The 20,126-nt window shown below is 41.3% G+C and overlaps 1 protein-coding gene across 3 annotated transcripts in view; it reads left to right on the top strand.

Annotated features, from left to right (window-relative positions):
* The window catches only part of LOC122542418 (glycogen [starch] synthase, muscle-like), an 89,950-nt gene that overhangs the window by 57,711 nt on the left and 12,113 nt on the right, over positions 1–20,126 (top strand). For all 3 annotated transcript variants that reach the window (XM_043680106.1, XM_043680105.1, XM_043680104.1), the window contains 3 exons: positions 16,755–16,850; positions 17,530–17,693; positions 18,548–18,628. In XM_043680106.1, coding sequence (XP_043536041.1) covers positions 16,755–16,850; positions 17,530–17,693; positions 18,548–18,628 — 341 coding nt within the window. The remainder of the gene's footprint in view (positions 1–16,754; positions 16,851–17,529; positions 17,694–18,547; positions 18,629–20,126) is intronic.

The following is a 20,126-nucleotide window of genomic DNA, read 5'->3' as shown; positions in this document are numbered from 1 at the left end:
TAATCAGTCTCCCATGGGGAACCTTGTCGAACGCCTTACTGAAGTCATATAGATCACATCTACCGCTTTGCCCTCATCAATCTTCTTTGTTACTTCAAAAAACTAAATCAAGTTTGTGAGACATGATTTCCCACGCACAAAACCATGTTAACTATCCCGAATCAGTCCTTGCCTTTCCAAATATATGTACGTCCTGTCCCTCAGGATTCCCTCCAACAACTTGCCCACCACCGAGGTCAGGCTCACTGGTCTATAGTTCCCTGGCTTGTCTTTACCACCCTTTTTAAACAGTGGTATCATGTTTGCCAACCTCCAGTCTTCCGGCACCTCACCTGTGACTATCGATGATACAAATATCTGAGCAAGAGGCCCAGTAATCACTTCTCTAGCTACGCACAGAGTTCTCGTTTACACCTGATCAGGTCCTGGGGATTTATCCGCCTTTACCCATTTCAAGACATCCAGCACTTCCTCCTCTGTAATCTGGACATTTTGCAAGGTGTCATCATCTATTTCCCTACAATCTATATCTTCCATATCCTTTTCCACAATAAATACTGATGCAAAATATACATTTCGTATCTCCTCCATTTGCTGTGGCTCCACTCCTTTGAGCATAGGAGTTGGGAAGTCATGTTGAGGTTGTACAGGACATTGGTGAGGCTTCTTCTGGAATACTGTATCCAGTTCTGATCACCCTGTTATGGGAAGGATATTATCTAGCTGGAGAGAGTTCAGAAGAGATTTACGAGGATGTTGCCAGGTTTGGAAGGTTTGAGTTATAAAGAAAGGCTGGGACTTTGTTCACTGGAGCAGAGGAGGTTGAGAGGTGATCTGATAAAAGATATCAGTTATCAGTTAATAGATATAGATGGTGATAACAGTAGTTGTCTTTTCCTGAGGATAGGGGATTTCAAGACTAGGCACATTTTTTAACTGAGAGGCAAGAGATTATAAAAAGAGATAAAAGGCAAATTTTTTATAGTGGTTCGCGTGTGGAATGAATTTCTTGAGAAAGTGATGGATGTAGGTACAATTAGGTAATATTGTGATAGCTTTTAAAAGGTATTTGGATAGATACATGAATGGAAAGGCTTGGAGGGATAAGGCAAGTGGGACTAGTTTAGTTTGGGATTATGTTCAGCATGGACTGGTTGGACCAACAGGTCTGTTTCTATGCTGTATGACTCTTATTTGTGTTTAAAGCATGTATTTAATTGGTCTGCCATCTCGTTGTTCCCCTTGGACTTTGAAAAAGCTCAACCATACCCGAGCATCCACAGGATAGAGTGCACTGAATTGCTAAAGAAAATAAAGTATATTCCTGCTTTGGAAACTTTCTAAAAGATGCTGCAACCCAAGCTCTGAATAGCCTGGAGCAGAGAGATAATGGCAGAGAGAAGAGTTAGATCCATAGTTCAAATGTGGAATTGTAATGGTTTGAAAGCTGATGAGAGCTATACAAAGTCCCATATTTGAAAATGTGTATATTTAAAGTCAGATGATAAAGAATATTTAACTTTTAGCAGTCGTAGGTTTGGTTTAATTCTTCTTTAATGTGATCTGGTTGCACAAGAGATGTCAGGGTTTTCAGTTGGGAAACCGGTGCATAATGCCTACTATCAAATTTACTGATTTTAACCCAAATGCTTAAGGATATATGCCCCCTGTTGGACTATAACCTGGTGTTGTGTGATTTTCAACTTTGTCCAGCCCAGTCCAACATCAGCACCTCTACATCACTCTTATAATCAATATAATCTTTCATGTATTGTCCAGCCTCTTCTCTAGATTATTCAAAGATGGATGGAAACCTGGTGGAAGAAGACCACAGAAAATTCTTAAATTGTTTTGTTACAGATCAAACAGAAGTTGAAAAGCAGGACCTCGGAGGTTGTAATCTTGAAATTACTCCATAAAACCATAAAACATAGGAGCAGGCGTAAGCAATTCAGCTCATCGAGTCTGCTCTACTATTCAGAGATTATGGCTGTTCTGATGACCCTCAACTCCACTTTTTTGACTTTTTTCCCCCAGACTGAATAAAATTTGTTTCTGCTTGAATATACTTAATCACCTAGGATCAACAGCTGTCTGCAATAAAGAATTCCACAGATTCACTAACCTTTGAGATAAAAATATTGCTCCTCTTCTCTGTCTCAAATAGGCAATTCTTCACTGAGTTTATACCCTCTGATCCTAGACACTTTTACAAGGTTAAACACGCTTTCTGTATCCACCTGTCAGGACCCCTAAAAATCTTCTATATTTCAATAAGGTTACCTCTCATTGTTCTAAACTCCAATGAGTATGGGCCTAACCTCTCTTTTTAAGACAGTACCTCTATGCCCAGTATCAGCCCAGTGAACCTTCCCTGGACCTGCTTCCAATTCCAGTGTATCTCCCCTTAGTTACAGGGACCAAAACTGTTCATGGTATTCCAAAGTTAAAAATCTCACAACGTCAGGCTACAGTCCAACAGGTTTATTTAACTTAGTCACCTTTAGCATCTCCAAATCATAGTATTCCATGCAAGGTCTGGCTAGTGCCTTGTTTAGCTTTAACAAGACCTCACTATTTTTATACTCCAATCCCTTTGGAATAAAGACCAACATTCCATTTGCCTTCCCAACTACCTGCTAAACTTGCATACTAACTTTTGTGCTTGCTGCATGAGGACCCCGGATCCCTCTGTGCGGCAGTTTTCTCCATTTAAGTAACATTCAACTCCTACATTTTTCCTGCTAAAATATATAATCTCTCAATCTCTCAATATAATTTCTCCACATTATATTTCATTTGCCAATATTTTGTCCAATCACTTAAACTGTCTGTAGCCCTCTCCTGACTCTTTGTGCCATCCTCACCACTTGTCTTCCCAGCTATTTTTATGTCACCTGCAAATTTCTTATCAGCATCTGTGCCTTTTGAAAGTCCAAATATATTACTTTCATTAGTTCTCTTTACCTTGCTTGTTAAATCCTCAAAGATCTAAAATAAAGTTTTCAGATATGATTTCCCCTTCATGAAGCAATGCTGGACTCTGATGATTTTATTCTATTTCTAAATATAATTTATAATTGATTTCTAAATGCTGTGCCATTACATCCTGTATAATGGACTCTTAACATTTTCCCAATGACAGATGTTCAGCTAAACCGCCTTTAGTTGCCTTTATTTTTGTCTCACTTTTTTTTTTGAATAAGGGTGTTACAATTGGTAGTTTTCACACCTTTTGGGACTTTCCTAAAATCTAAAGATTCTTGGAAGATTGTTGGTCCATCAACTACCACTATAGCTACTTAGATTGCATCCAAGAATTGTAAACTCTCATATCTCGAGGCCATATTAGTTTTTAACCCTATTAGTTTTCCTTGTACTTTGTCTCTAGTGACAGTTAAGGTGTGCTGTGTTCTAGTCAATATAGTTATAGATCACTCAGTAGATGAACATATGTCTTAAGAGTTGGTGTAGGAGGGAGGACTTTATATTTGAGGAACACTGGTGTTATGACATGCGGTAAACCCCTCTGCTAATTCAAACCTGACACATAGAGTAGCTCACCTCATGCCGTAATCTGTTAAATTTTGAGAGGCAAAGAACTATCCCATATTTTCACTAAAGTAAATATTAATAATTTTATTCTTTAAGTCCAACAGAGTACATTAAAACCACTGTTTACAACTCCTTTCTGTTAAACCTATCTTTCACCTACAACTCTACAATACTGGTCTGATTTTAAAAAAGAACAATTTAAGATTTAAAAAATAAAGATCACATTTCAAAACCAGTCAGCTTTGTTGATTTTCCTCTGTAGATTTTCCTGGGTTGTCTCTTCTTCGGTCTTCTGCTGCACAATTTTTCTTTATGGACAGGTACCTTTCAGAGAGCTATTCGGCTAGCTGTCTATACTTGTTGATACTTGCTAGTTCTTCCTCTAATTGTTCAAAATGCCTGGTTTTATACCCCAAAATATTGGATCATTTCATTGGTTTGATGTCATCAAAACACTAAGTTCAAATTTGATTGGATTTTGGTATCTGGAGCATAATTTAAACTGGCCCAATTTGAATTTGTTTTTATTCCATGGCAACACAATTCCAGCTATTTGTTTGAACCAAGTCTTACATTTTTAAATTGTTCAGCACATTCTGTGCTCTCGTTCTCTCGCGCTCTCTCTCTCTTGTGCTCTCGCGCTCTCTCTCTTGTGCTCTCGCGCGCGCTCTCTCTCTTGTGCTCTCGCGCGCGCTCTCTCTCTCAGGTACAGTACACACCTACACCTTTCTAACACCTCCCCTCTTAAGAAAAGAAATGAACCATCATAATTAAAAGATGGCTTCTTTTTCTTTTATTCTTTAACCACATTACCATGACACATGTATGACTTTAATCTAAGTTCATATTAGCTTCTTTTTATATATATATATCACTGAGTAGATACCAATCTCATTCTATACCTTATTAGTTAAATCCATGATAACGCATCTGTGATTACATTCTTACGACCCGCAACATATATGATTTGTAAATTAAAAGTTAATAACATTAGACTCCAATGGAACAGTTTCGTACTCTGTCTTTAAAGCGTTCCAAGAATGTAAGAGGATTATGATCCGTGTACACAACCATCTCGGACACATTGTTTGTGACGTACATGTTAAATGCTGTAAGGCCAGTACCAAACTCGATAGTTCTTTTTCGATCGTGGAGTATTTCCTCTGGTGGATGTTGAGTTTCTTCAAAAACTAACCAACTGGCAGTTCAATCCCATCATCATGTTCCTGTAGCAGTACAGCTCCAACTCCTGTGTCACTAGCATCGTTGGCAACTTTGAAAGGTTTCAAAAAGTTTGGTGTAGCTGAAACTAGTACAGTTGTTAATATTGCTTTCAAATGGTTGAATGCCTCCTGGCATTGTTCTGTGCACCAAAACTTTGTGTTGTTCTTCAGCAAATCAGTTAATGGTGCCACTATACTGCTGAAGTTTGGAACAAATTTCTGATAGAATCCGCTAAGTCCCAAGAATTGAAGCACCTCTTTTTCTCGAGGGTGTTTGTGGAAATTCCTCGATGGTCTTCATCTTTGCATTCTGTGGGGTCAACCTTCCATGACCGATGTTATGTCCCAAAAACATCACCTCTGCTTTCGTGAATTCAGTTTTGTTTATATTTATTACCAGTTTTGCTTCTTGTAGTCATTCAAAGAGCTCTGCTAACTGTATCATGTGATCTTTCCAGGACTTACTAAAGATCACTACATTGTCCAAATAGACTGCACAGTTTGTAAACACAGCCACAACTCTGTTCACGAATTGTTGGAATGTGGCGAGTGCGTTCTTCATTCCAAAGGGCATCACTTTGAATTGATATAGCCCATTTGGGGTTACAAATGCAGAAATTTATTTTGCTGTCTCTGATAAAGGTACCTGACAGTAACCACGCAGTAAGTCCAACTTGGTGATGTAACTGGCTTGTCCAACTTTCTTGATACAGTCCTCCAATCTCCTTATTGGATATGAGTCCACATTTGTAACGGCAGTGACCTTCTGATATTCCATGCAAAATCATTGAGTCCCATCAGGTTTGGGAACTAAGACAATCAGTGAATTCCACTTGCTCTGGCTCGGTTTGATGATATCCTCTTTGAGCATGGCCTCCACCTCTTTTTGGACCAGTCTGACTTTGACTTTGAAAGGATTAAGCCGATATGGATGTTGTTTTATCAGAACAGCATTCCCTATGTCTATTTCATGTACAATAGCATTATTCCTCCCCATTTGATTCCTATATATATCCTCATACTGCAGTAACAAACCTTTCAACTGTGTTCTATGCTCCTGAGACAGTTTATTAACCTATCCCACTCCTCAAGGACTTCTTCATTTTTTAACATATTTTGAGGCATATCAAAATCCAGAACATCTGGATTTGATCCTTCACTCTGCGGGGCAGTAACTAACACCTCTTTCTCCTAGCTCTCTGGAGGGGACCTACCCAATCAATGATAACCCACGTGAAAAGTTCTCTGAATGCAGGAATTGGCAACAAAGGTGCTGGTTACCTACCATTTGGCAATGCATGACACGTACCGCAAAAGTTAACCAGGTCCTTGTGCATTCCAGGCCAATAAAAATGTTTTTGTACCTTAGCCTGAGTCTTTCGTACCCCTAGGTGACCACCTACAGGTGGTCCATGTGCTACCGCAACACTTCCTATCTGTATACTACCGACAACACAATCTGGTGCACTTCTGCCCATTTCTCCTTTGCACTAACCTGCCATGGTCTCCATTTCCATCTTAGGATTCCATCTTTCAGATAATAGCTCTCAGGAATAGTCTTTGCCTCCTTTTCAGAGTACGCATCCACATGTATATCTCTTATCATCTTGTATTTCTGTTGCAACTCTTTTATGGCCTTTCAGGAGTAATCACTTCTGTCCGACACGCTACCTGTTCAGGTTTTCCTGCACCATTACAACAAACAGGATGTCTGCTAACTGAACCACAACTCCTCCATCTTTCTCTTTACTTTTTGCTTTGTGCTGTGACTTATTATAGTTGGATCTTGTTACCACACAGTTTGGGAAAATACCAGGATATTTTTCTTTTAACTCCTTGGTTTCTTGGTCTTCCTTGGGCTTTTCCACAACAAAGGGTGTCACTCCCACCTTGGACCCTACTAAATCATTCCCAAGAACAAATTGGATTCCTGGAACTGACACTCTGTCAATCACTCCCACTGTAACTTCCCCAGTCTTGAATGGCACTCCAACCTGATCTTACATAGGGGAATGCTAACTTTTTATCCATCTATCCAACAAATTACCACTCTCTCAGATAACAGATCAGAAAGAGTGCATGTCTTACTATTAGAAACTGGTTAGATCCTGTTATATCAAAATTATAACGTCTTGTCCTTCTCTTCTTTCTGAGTAAACTTTACCCACAGAGACAAATCCTTTGTCAAGATCAGGCACTAACTCCATCCCCAGCCCCTGTCCAGGCTGTGCACTCTCCTGCAGCTCCTCAGCTCTTATTGGGGTTTCCTTTACTACTTTCAGTAATGACACTGGCTTAGCTGCTTTTAGCACGTCTTTTCCCACCGTGTCTTTCTTTTACGACTAGTACTGTGACTTTACATGTTCTACTTTACCACCATAGAAATACCTGAGCCTTTCACCTCCTTTCCACCCTCTTGAGCTTTTTTAACCGATGATAAACACTTACCACGTGTTCTCTACTCTTTCTTTCAGAATGTAGGATCTCCCCTTCTCCCAACTTCTATCCCTCACAGGACAAAATTCTGGCCGGAAGCTTGTCTTATGTACCAACATAAGAGAGTTGAGAAGCTTACAAAGACCAACAGAGGGCAACAAAAAAATGGAGGTGAAGGTTAAATATGAGGGTAAGCGCACCAGTAATATAAAGGACAACTCTAAGAGCTTCTTGAGATGTATAAAGGGCAAAAGAGAAGCAGGAAATGTACATTAGTCCGCTGGAAAATGTCGCAGGAGAGATAGTAGTGGGGAACAAGGAAATGGCCAAGTAACTGAATAATTACTTTGTGTCAGTTTTCATGGTGGGAAGACATGAGTAATATCCCAAAAAAATCAAGAGAGTAAGGGGGCAGAGCTGAGTATGGTGGCCATCACCAAGGAGAAGCTGCTAGAAAAATTGAATGGCCTGAAGGTGGATAAATGACTTGGACCAGGTGGACTACATCCCAGAGATTTAAGGGAGATAGCTGAAGAGATTAGTGGAGGTGTTAGTGGTAATCTTTCAGGAATCGCTAGAATCTGGGAGGGTCCTAGGTGACTGGAAATTCCCCAACATAACACCCCTGTTTAAAAAGGGAGCATGGCAGAAGATGGAAATTACCGACCAATTAGCCTAACCTCAGTCATGGGTAAGATCCTGGAATCCATTGTGAAGGATGAGATTTCTCAATACTTGGAAGTGTATGGTAAAATAGGACAGAGTCAGCATGGTTTCATCAAAAGGAGGTCATGCCTGACAAACTTACTAGAATTCTTTGAGGAAGTAATGAACAGGTTAGACCAAGGAGAGCCAATGGATATTACTTACTTGGACTTCAGGAGGCCACAGAGGAAGCTCCTGATGAGATATGGTCCCATGGTGTCAGAGGCAAGGTGCTAGCATGGATAGAAGTTTGGCTGTCTGGCAGAAAGCAGAGAGTGGGGATAAATGGGTCCTTCTCAGGATGCAGCTGGTGACTAGTGGTATTCCACAAGGCTCAGTGTTGGAACCACAACTTTTCACTTTATACATTAACAAACTAGGTGAAGGAATGGAGGGTATTCTGGCTATGTTTGCAGATGATACAAAGATAGGTAGAGGGTCAAGTAGCATTGAGGAGGCAGGGAGGATGCAGAAGGATTTGGATAGGTAGGAAAAGGGGCAAAGAAGTGACAGTTGGAGTACATTAAGGGAAAGTGTGAGGCATGGACTATTTACTAAATGGGGAGAAAATTCTGAAATTTGAAGTGCAAAGAGACTTGGGAGTCCTAGTCCAGTATTCTCTCAAGGTAAACCTGCAGGTTGAGTCAGTAGTTAGGAAGGCGAATGCAACGATGGCACTTGTTTTGAGAAGACTTGAACATAAAAGCAGGGGTGTACTTTTGAGGCTTTATAACGCTCTGGTCAGAGCACATTTGGCGTAGCGTATACAGTTTAGGGCCCCATAATCTCAGTAAAAATGTACTGGCTCTGGATCGTGTTTAGAAGAGGTTTGAACATGAGAATGGTCTCAGGAATGAAGAGTTTAACATATGAGGACTCTGGGTCTATACATGATGGGGTTTGGAAGAATGGGGGGGGGTGATCTAACTGAAACATACAGAATACTGAATGGCCTGGACAGAGTGGATGTTGGGAAGATGTTTCCATCGTTTTGAAGTTGAAGGTGCGTATTTTACCTTTGAGAGAGTGAAAGCTGGCAAGCACCTGTTCTGTCACATAGTGTGCTGGGAAATTTAAAACATCTAACATTTTGGCTGTAACCTAGATACCAGTTGTTTTCACAGCTGTTTGAATTTAAGTAATCAGTTTAAATTATGCCGCAAGATAATAAAACCCAATCAAATTTGATTTTTACTGTTTTGACAATATCAAACCAGTGAGACCGTCCGATATTTGGGGTATAAAAAGCAGGCATTTTGGACAGTTAGCAGAAAGAGCACCACCTGCCACTGTCAGACAGACAGGCCAAAACACACACTATAAGAGGTACCTTTTTTCATTAAAAATATGTGCAGCAGAAGACCGAAGTCAATCCAGGGACATTTACAAACAGAGGAAGATCGACACCAGAGATGATAGCCACTGTCTGGTTTTGACACTTGAATTTCTGTAGATTTACTTTGGGCTTTATTGGATCAGTATCTTGCTATACAATGGAAAGTAAATAATAAACCTTTAAGAGAAAAGAGGCTTAGAGATGTAAATAGTCATTGTTTAATGTTCATTTTAGAGTTAAAGAATAAAATTGTTATTTTTCCTTAAAATAGTGGAATTTAGGTAGTTTGCTGTCACTCATACTTTAACAGCTTACGAGGCCAGATGAGCTCTTCTGTGTGTTTGGTTTAATTAGCAGAAAGGTTCACTACCATGTCGTAACACCATTGGTAGGAGAGACTTGGTCCCCGAGGACGTAACCTTAGAGTAGGTCTTCCTATTAGAATGGAGATAAAGAGAAACTTCTTCAGCCAGAGAGTGGTGAGTCGATGGAATTCACTGCCACTGGAGGCTATGGAGGCCAGGTCATCGAGTATTTCGGTTCTTGAGTATGAAGAGATCAAGGGTTATGGGGGGAAAGCTGGAGAATGGGATTGAGAAACTTATCAGCCATGATCGAATGGCAGAGTAGACTCGCCATTAGACTTATGGCTGACATGGTTGAAGGAGGGCTGACATAGTAGTTCAATATTTTGGAGTATAGAATCTTCAGGTGAGACAGGGAGAATCATAAAAGAGGAGGTCGCATTGCAGTATTGACCCATGAATCAATTATTACAGTTGGAGAAATAATATCTTCGAAATTTCCTCAATTGAAGTCACAGGGGTAGAATGTAAAAACAATACCATCATGTAATTCAGAGTGTACTATAGGCCCCAGTCAGAGAGAGATAAACGGACCTAATTTTAGGCAAGTGGTAGAAGTATTAGTGGGAGAGCATTTCAGTGACAGTGCAAATAATTTAGTAAGATTTATGGTAATTGTGGATAGGGATAAAAATTGACCAATAGTAAAGGTTTTGAAATTGAAGTTTTTTTTTAATTTGTTAAGTCAGTTTTGGCCAAAGTGGACTGTGAGCAGCTATTGGCAAACAATTTTCATCAGATTCCTGGGAGTAATTTCAAGAAGGAGCTAGTTTAATTTCAGGGTCAACATGCCCATAAAGGTGAAAGGTGGGACCAACAAGTCCAAAGAACCCTGGATATTGAGGAACATTCAGGACTGGATAAGGACAGAAGGGAAGCTAATGGTCAGTACAGGGGGCTCAGAATAGCAGAAACCCTAGAAGAATATAAAAAGTGTAGGGAATCATTAATAAATAAATTTGAAAACTGAAGAAGGACCATGAAACAAACACTGGTGGATACAAGTTATCCAAACTATGTTAGAGGCAAGAGGGTGACCAGGGAAAGAGTGGGGCCCATTTAGGATCTGATTGGATACTTATCTGTGTAGCCAAAAGACATAGGTGAGGTTTTAAATGAGTCATTTGCATCTTTATTAACTACAGAGTAGAACAATGTAGGTACAGAAGTAATGGAAGAGGACTTTGATAAACAAGAACAAATTACAATTGAGATGGAGGAGCTATTGCCAGTTTTAGTGGACTTGAAATTGTATAATTATCCAAGCTCAGCTGAGCTGTATCCCAGGCTAATGAAGGGGTGGAAGTTGCAGGAGTCCTGCCATTCATTTTCAAGTCTTCTTTGGGCACAGGAGAAGTGCCAGAGGACTGGAGGACTGTTACTGTGGTACCATTATTCAAGAAATTTGGCAGGAATCAACCTGGGAATTATAGGCCAGTGAGTTTGTAGGGCTTTGTCAGGGTGAGATCAAGTCTGACAGGTTTGAATGGGTTTTTCAGGAGGTGACGAGAAGTATGGATGAGGGTAGTGCAGTTGATGTAGTCTCCATGGAGTTGAAACTTTTGACAAGGTCTCATACAGGATACTGGTCAAGAAAATAAGAGTCCACGGGATCAGGGCAATTTGGTAAATTAGATCCAAAATTCGCTTATTGACAGGAAACAGAGAGGATAGTCTAATGTTGTTTTTGAAACTGGAAGCCCGTATCCAGCAGGGCTTGGTGCTGGGTACCTTGCTATTCATTGTGTACATTAATGATCTAGACATGAATATAGGAGATTAGATCAGTAAGTTTGCAGATAATACTAAAAGTGGTGGTGTGGTAAATATTGTGGGGGAAAGCCTTAGGACGATATGTATGGGCTGTTCAGAAGGACAGAACAGTGGTAAGTAGAATGTAATGATGAGAAGTATGAGGTGATGCATTTTGTAAAGACTAACAAGGCAAGGGAGTACCCAATGAATGGCAAGATCCTAGGAATTGCAGAGGATCAGAGGAGCCTTGATGCACGTATCCATAGATCCTTAAAAGCAGCAAGACAGGTAGATCAGGTGATTAAGAAGATATATGTGACACTTGCCTTTATACAAGGCATTGCATGTAAGAACATGGAGATTATGATGGAGCTGTGTAAGACATTAGGCTGGAACTGGAGTACTGTGCAGAGTTCTGGTCACTATTGTAGGAAAGGTGTGATTGCAGAGGAGATTCACTGGGATGTTGCCTGAGCTGGAGTGATTCAGCTACGAAGAGAGACTAGATAGGGTGTTGTTTTGCTTCAAGCAGAGAAGGCTGAGGAGATCTTAAATGAAGTAAATGAAATTCTGAGGGACATACAGGGTGGATTGTAATAACCTTTCCTCTTAGTAGAGTAAACACTAACTGAAAGGCAGAGTGTTAAGATAAAGGGCAGGAGGTTTAGAGGGGTTACAACAAAGAATTTCTTTAGAGGTTGGTATGTATCTGGAACCCACTGCCAGAAATAGTGATAGAGGCAGAACCATCTCAACACTGAAGAGCTACTTAGATGGTTACATGAAATGCCACAGCGTACGAGACGACAGATCAAGTATTGGAAAACATGCTTTTTGTCTGGCGCAGACACAAAGGGCCTCTTTCTATGCTGTAAAAATCTATAACTCACCTCTAATAACCGTAAGGTTTCCTTTTCGGAAACCAGTTTTTGTTTGGTCAATTTCACTTTTATTCCAGCTCGGAGAGAGTGAGGACTGCCGATACTGGAGAGTCAGAGTTGAAAAGTGTGGCACTGGAAAAGCACAGCAGATCAGGAATGCTGATGAAGGGCTTATGCCTGAAATGTCAACTCTCCTGTTCCTCGGATGCTGCCTGACCTATTGTGCCTTTCCAACACTTCACTCTCAACCATAAGCCCTTCATCAGGAATGCTGCCTGACCTGCTGTGTTTTTCCAGCACCACACTTTTCAACTCTTTCTAGTCCAATGAAGATATTTGGGGCAGCACAGTGGTTCAGTGGTTAGCACTGCTGCCTCACAGCACCAGGAACCTGGGTTTGATTCCAGCCATGGGTGACTGTGTGGGTTTCTGTCGGGTCCTCCAATTTCCTCCTACAATCCAAAGATGTGCAGGTTAGGTGAATTGGCCTTGCTGAATTGCCCATAGTGTTCAGGGGTGTGTACGTTAGGTGCATTAGTCAGTGGTAAATCCAGGATAATTGGGAAGGGGAATGGGTTTGGGTGGGTTACTCTTGCTCGGCCAAATGACCTGCTTCCACAGTTTAAGGATTCTATGTTGTCACTTTTTTTTCTATAAGACCTCTCACAACAAAAGTATGAAATAACCCTTTCTCATTGCACAAAATCACATTGAGGTTAGCCTGTTGCTAGTTGGATTTATTGGTAAAAATCTACCTTGTATCTGGCGCACACACCAGAAATTCACCCAGTCATAGAGTCATGCATAGAAAACAGGCCCTTCAGCTCAGCTAGTCCATACTAACCAAGTTTCTTAAACTGAACTTGTCCCTTTTGCCTGCATTTGGCCCATATCTCTCAAAATCTTTCCTATCCATGTACCTGTTTAAATGTTGTAATTGTGTCTTGTTTACCACTTTCTCTGGTAACTCATTCTATATCTGCACCACCCTCTGTGTGAAACAATGTATTGATTAAAATCATTTATGATTTGTGTTGCACCCTTGCTGTATACATTTCTGATTTCTTGTTTAATGCCATCCCTTATCTCACTGTTACTATTTGGAGACTGATAGACAACTCTCAAATATTTTCTGCACCTTGTTGTATCTTGGCTTCACCTAAATTGACTCCACATCTAGATTTCCTGTGCCAATATCCTTTCTCAATAATGAACTGTTGCATCTTTTTTGTTTTGCTTGTCCTTCCTAAGATTGGATACTCTTGAATGTTCAGTTTCCAGCTTTGGTCAGTTATTCCATAGCCAGGTCTTTGTTCTCCCAATCACATTGTAACCCACTTACAGCAGTGTGTGCTGTTAATTTGCCTACTTTAGTGTGATTTCTCCATGCATTCAGATATAGTACCTCTTGAATTTTTTGAAATTTTTACTTTTGTTTTCTCTGACTTATAATTTTGTTTCCTTTGTTTCCAAATGTTATGTCCATCTCTGTTTCCCCAGTCTTGTCTCCCCAGCCAGGTTCACACCCTTCTGACACTCTAGTTTAAACTCTCTCCAACTGGGACTAGCAAATATCATTGCGAGGATATTGGTCTCAGTTCCACTGGAGTGCAACCCATCCAGCTTCAAGAGGTCCTACCATCCCCAGAATCAGTTCTGACGTTTCAAGAATCTAAATTCCTCTCTCCAAAACCATGCTTTCAGCCATAAGTTCCTTCACTCTACTCTTCTATGCCTGATCTGAGATTACTATTTTTGAGGTCCTGACTTTTAAAGTTGTTTCCAATATTCTTCTTGCAGGCCCATCTTCTTTTTAGGTATGTCTGGACACAACCTCTGGTTGTTCTCCCTCTCTCTTCAGAATGTCCTATAGCTCCTCAGTGACATCCTTGATCCTGGCACCAGGGAGGCAACGTATCGTCCTAGTGTAATGTTTGTAAATGGAGGAACTTCTATCCCTTTACAACAGAATGCACATCACTCTGCTCTTGCACTTTTTCGCTCTTCTCCAACACTCCCCACCCCCACCCAAGCTTCTGGCGGCTGGGACCTGCTCTCACTGCATTCCTGTTGAAACTCTCTCACCCAGCAGTATACAAAACTAAAATATTTGCTGTGAGAGAGAGAGAAGAGAGATTGCCCCAGGCGACTCATGCATCAATTGCATGATTTGGAGATGCCGGTGTTGAACTGGGGTGTACAAAGTTAAAAATCACACAACACCAGGTTATAGTCCAACAGGTTTAATTGGAAACAAACTAGCTTTCGGAGCGACGCTCCTTCATCAGGCGTCGCTCCGAAAGCTAGTGTGTTTCCAATTGAACCTGTTGGACTATAACCTAGTGTTGTGTGATTTTTATCAATTGCATGGTGATTTTACTCTGTCTGGTGGTGACCCATTCCCTTACGCTCTGTGCACTCTTTACATATGGTGTGACTACCTCACTCTATGTACTATCTGCAAAGATCTCATTCTTGTGGTACTCCAGAGTAACTTGAGCTGCAGTTCCAGATCTGAAACATGGATTTTCAGCAACTACAGCTGGATATATATCCTACACATGGTTACCTTGATTTTCGGACTGGAAATCTGTGACCAGTGGTGTGTCGCAGGGATCGGTTCTGGGTCCACCTGTCATTTATATAAATGATTTGGATGTGAATATGGGAGATTTGGTTAACAATTTTACAGTTGACATCAAAATTAGTGATGTATTGGACAGTGAAGAAGTTTACCTCAGAATACAACAAGACCTTGGTCAGATGCGCAGAGAGTGGCAGATGGAGTTTAATCCAGATAAATGTAAGGTGCTACATTTTGGAAGGGCAAATCAGGACAGGCCCTATACTTAATGGTAAGATCCCAGGCAGTGTTGCTGAACAGAAGGTTGCCCTTGGAGTGCAGGTTCATAGTTCCTTGAAAGTAGAGTTGCAGGCAGACAGTAGTGAAGAAGCTATTTGGTATGCTTGCCGTTATTAGTCACTGCTTTGAGTACAGGAGTTGGGAGGTCATGTTGCAGCTGCACAGGACATCGGTTAGGCCACTTTTGGAATACTGCGTTCACATCTGATCACCTTGCTATGAGAAGGATGTTGTGAAACTTGAAAGGGTTTAGAGAAGATTTATAAGGATATTACCAGTGTCAGAGGATTTGAGCTATAGGGAGATGCTGAATAGGCTGGGATTGTTTTCCCTAGAGTGGCAGAGACTAAGGGATGATCTTATAGAGGTTTATAAAATCATGTGTGTGGATAGGATAAATAAACAAGCCTTTTCTCCAGGATAGGGGAGTCCAAAACTAGATGGCATAGGCTTAAGGTGAGAGGGGCAAGATTTAAAAGGGACTTAAAGGGCAACTTTTTCACACAGAGGGTGGTGTGTGTATGGAATGAGCTGCCAGAGGATGTGGTGGAAGCTGGTACAATTACAGCATTTAAAAGGCACCTGGATGGGTATTTCAGGAGGAAGGGTTTAGAAGGACATGGGCCAAATGTTGGAAAATGGGACTAGATTATTTTAGGATATTTGGCTGGCATGGATGAGTTAGAACGTGAGTTGGTCTGAAGGGTCTGTTTTTATGCTGTATATCTCTATGACTCTAAAACACTAATGGTTTTTCAGTTGGAGGGGAGTGTCTGTGAATAAATGTTTATAAAAGATTAGTTTCAGTTCTGTCCTTTACTTAGTTTTCTGTCAGGGCCCATTGGCTTCAATTCTGATGATTACAGTCAAGGTATATACCTGACCAAAAAAGTGCTTAATCCAGGTCGTTAGATGAGAATGACTGCCCTTCCAATCAGGGCAGAAATAGATTATATCAATAAGGAATCCTAGGAAAATTGAAATTCATGGCATTGTATTATCCTGGCGCCCTGGATTGAGTCCACTGATATTACCATTCTGTCACCTTGTCCGACCCTATCATCTCTGGCCCTGAGAGTCCCCATCCCACTTGCCCTAAATTCTGGTAACTGCTTGTTATTTCATTCCTGATCCACTGCTGCTACTGGCTCTGTTGGGTACACTTACTGCTTATTGATGCATTTTCCAGCAGGTAGTTCCCAAATAGGCATCAGGAATGGAACTGAACCACGAACCACTCCAAAGACCTTGAACTCAGTACAGGCTGATAATTGAAGCTGGCAGATATTTGGTCAGTTTGGTTTCATGGCTGAGAAATCCAATGAGCATCTCTCTGGAGTTCATCACTAGTACTACTGGGCATCCAGCTCCTGTCTGTTGAGTGGCAGTGTCAAGTCTGGAGCTGCACACTGCCAAGATTATTATCTGTTTATACCATTCTTGTATCCAGTAAAGAGGAACTATGTGCTTGAGAACCATTGATGTTGAACTGTTATTGTAACATTTATTGACTCGTACTTTTTTATGAAGATAGATTCATAAATTTTATAAAAAAGTATAGGGCTAGGGTATAAAAATGATGTTTCATGCTTGTTTTGTTTTAATTATATTTCTGAATAATTCTTTTTCTCCCAGCGGAATGCACAGTTATGGGAATTCCTAGCATTTCTACCAATTTGTCCGGCTTTGGTTGCTTCATGGAGCATCACATCACTGATCCTTCTGCATATGGTGAGCTTTTATCAGCAGTTCTGTGATGCACTTGCCATGTTTCTGATGTTTATTGTGCTATCTGCCTTTGTTATCCCTGAGTTGTGTTGATTTTTGCTGTCTCGACAAATTAAACTAACTGGGAGCACCAGAGACAGGGAAAAAAATCTATCCTGTTAGATAATAAGTTTCAGCATTCATTGAATCCCTACAGTGCAGAAGAGGCCATCTGACCATTGAGTCTGCACCGATCCTGTGAAGAGCATCCCACTTAGACCATCACACCCACCATGTTCCTGCAACCCTGCATGTATCATGGCTGATCCACCTATCTGCACAGCTCTTCAACACTACAGGACAATTTAGCATGGCCAGTCCACCTAACCTGCACATCTTTGGGCTGTGGGAGGAAACCAGAATACCTTGAGGAAACTCAGATGCTGGGAGAACGTTTAAAACTCCACACAGGGGAGTTGCCCAAGGGTGAAATTGAACTTGGGTCTTCAGCACTGTGAAACAGCAGTGCTAATGATTCTGCCACCATGCTGCCCTTAATTGTTAGAAATAGGCATTAGTTCAGTGAAAACATCAGTGAATTCCAGGAGATACTTCCTAACTTGGTATTCAAGAAACCTTTAACTTGATTGGCCTAGCCTGAGGGATGTCAGTTAACCTAAGAATATTGATACTTTTCTGACAGGAGTCTATATTCTGGATCGTCGGTTTAAGAGCCTGGATGAGTGCTGCAATCAGTTAACCTCATTCCTCTACAGCTTCTCTCAACAGTCACGACGGCAAAGGATAATCCAGAGAAATCGCACAGAGCGGCTCTCTGATTTGCTGGACTGGCGCTACCTTGGCCGGGTAAGCACTCATTTGGAAAGGAACCATAGAAAACAATTGTTTTGTTTAGTAAAGACCTTTGATCCCTTATGGTACCATCTCTCATCAGGCATCAGTTTCACCAGTGACGTGAGATCCAGGAAGCTGATAAACACTGGGCAGATTGGATAAGGAAGTAGTTATAAACCAGCTTGAAATAAAGCGTCCATTTGTGGAGTGGAAGATTGAGGCTGACTGTCAGTGCACATATAACATGCTTTGGCTGAAATGGGGGTGTAACCAATAGACGGAGTATATGCAAAAATATGATTTGTGCGGCTGGAAGAATGGAATTGTTTTACACACACACACACACACACACACACACACACACAACAATGCTGAGCAAACTCAGATCTGGTAACATCTGTGGTCATTTTACATGCTGGATCAATGCATTCACCCTGAATTACAGTACCAAATTTAAATTTGTACCATTTTCTTCACATTGTCTCTATTCATTTTTTCTTCCAATGTGCATTGCTTTACACCTCTGAGTTAAATTGCATCTGCCATACTCCTGCTAATTTCACCCAATCGCTGTCCTCCTGGGATTTGTTAATATTCTCCTCACTTTTTATTCCATTGCCAAGGTTTGGCCTTCTGAATTTTGTTTGATCAACATTAGGGGATTGGTAGGATATCTGCCAGATATTTTCTTAACTTGATTTCTGTTTTTGACCTTTTTATGCCCTGACAGGTGCTGGTGAGCATATTTGATAGAGTGTGTACATTACATCAAGTCCCATTTGGACAGACTTTGATCATAACTTTGTCTCCTTAGTTTACTGTATGGGTTGTGGTGTTGTTTAATTGTGTGTTTGTATCTCTTTCAGTATTACACCCATGCCAGACTCTTAGCCCTTTCTAAGGCCTTTCCCAGTGACTTTTCTGATGACCTAGCGGAGATTTCTGCCGTAAGTAATCATAGAATAAAAAGTGAGAAGGATTGGAAGCATTTTTGGATGCGTATCTGCCCAGTAATCAGTAGCAGCTTGAGAAGGGTACAGAATGTGATCTGTGTGTGTTATAACAAGTAGCAAACATGGTGCATCTGCAGAGATGAACAACACCCACACTGACAACATGAAAAAGGATCTAAAAGCAGAACTGGAGCCTTTGGAATTTTTAAATCAGTTACCAGGTTCTGATTGTACCACACTTCAGGATTTGACTTCTAGTTGTAAACAATTCCAGAATGAAACCCTGTTATTTGCGCCTGATATTTTCTGAAAGCCCTTCTTTCAGCTCCTGGTTATCTCCCACTAGCTTCCGATCTTTGGATAGTGGCTGTGGGTTCTCAACCCTAACTCTAGAGCTCGAACGCTTATCTACCAACCTGAGGGATTGGTGAGTGGTTGGTAGATAATCAGATCACTGACCGACTGACTGGAAAAACTACACAGGTCTTGCAGCACCTATGGAGAGAGAAACAGAGTTAATGTTTTGAGACCAAAATAGCTTCTCTGGAACTGTTCTTCTGTTCATTCATTCCTGAAAAAGAGCCATATTGGACTTGAAATATTACATCTTCCAGAACCAGAAGTCAATGCCATGATTGGTGGTCTGATGCTGAACACTGTCCATGGAACTTTGGAGCAGCTGCATATGCGGACCTTAGAGGCAATCTTAGAGGGAGATAGAGGAGCAAATATGTAGGAAAATCACAGACAGGTATGAGAGAAACAGGTTTTTAGTTGCAGGGGACTATAATTTTGCTAACATTGAGCTTAGTGTGAAACGATTGGCAGGAGTGGAATTTTAAAAGTGCATCCTGGAGACCTCCTTGTGTCAGTACAAAGGTGGAAATGTGTTGCTGGAAAAGCGCAGCAGGTCAGGCAGCATCCAGGAACAGGAGAATCGACGTTTCGGGCATAAGCCCTTCTTCAGGAATGAGGAAAGTTTGTCCAGCAGGCTAAGATAAAAGGTAGGGAGGAGGGACTTGGGGGAGGGGCGTCGGAAATGTGATAGGTGGAAAGAGGTCAAGGTGAGGGTGATAGGTCAGTTGACACCGTCCTGTCCCCCTTAGTCCAAGAACTCCCCACCTACGTTCGGGACAGCACCCATGCCCTCCACCTGCTCCATGATTTTCGCTTCCCCGGTCCCCAACGCCTTATTTTCACCATGGACATCCAGTCCCTGTACACCTCCATCCCCCATCACGAAGGACTCAAAGCCCTCCGCTTCTTCCTTTCCCGCCATACCAACCAGTACCCTTCCACTGACATCCTCCTTCGACTGACTGAACTGGTCCTCACCCTGAACAACTTCTCTTTCCAATCCTCCCACTTCCTCCAAACGAAAGGAGTAGCCACGGGCACCCGCATGGGCCCCAGCTATGCCTGCCTCTTCGTAACCCTCCTTCGACTGACTGAACTGGCCCTCACCCTGAACAACTTCTCTTTCCAATACTCC

The sequence above is a fragment of the Chiloscyllium plagiosum genome, chromosome 40 (assembly GCF_004010195.1).
Source record: "Chiloscyllium plagiosum isolate BGI_BamShark_2017 chromosome 40, ASM401019v2, whole genome shotgun sequence".
NCBI classification, from domain to species: Eukaryota; Metazoa; Chordata; class Chondrichthyes; order Orectolobiformes; family Hemiscylliidae; genus Chiloscyllium; species Chiloscyllium plagiosum.
This window is presented reverse-complemented; position numbering and strand designations above follow the sequence as displayed.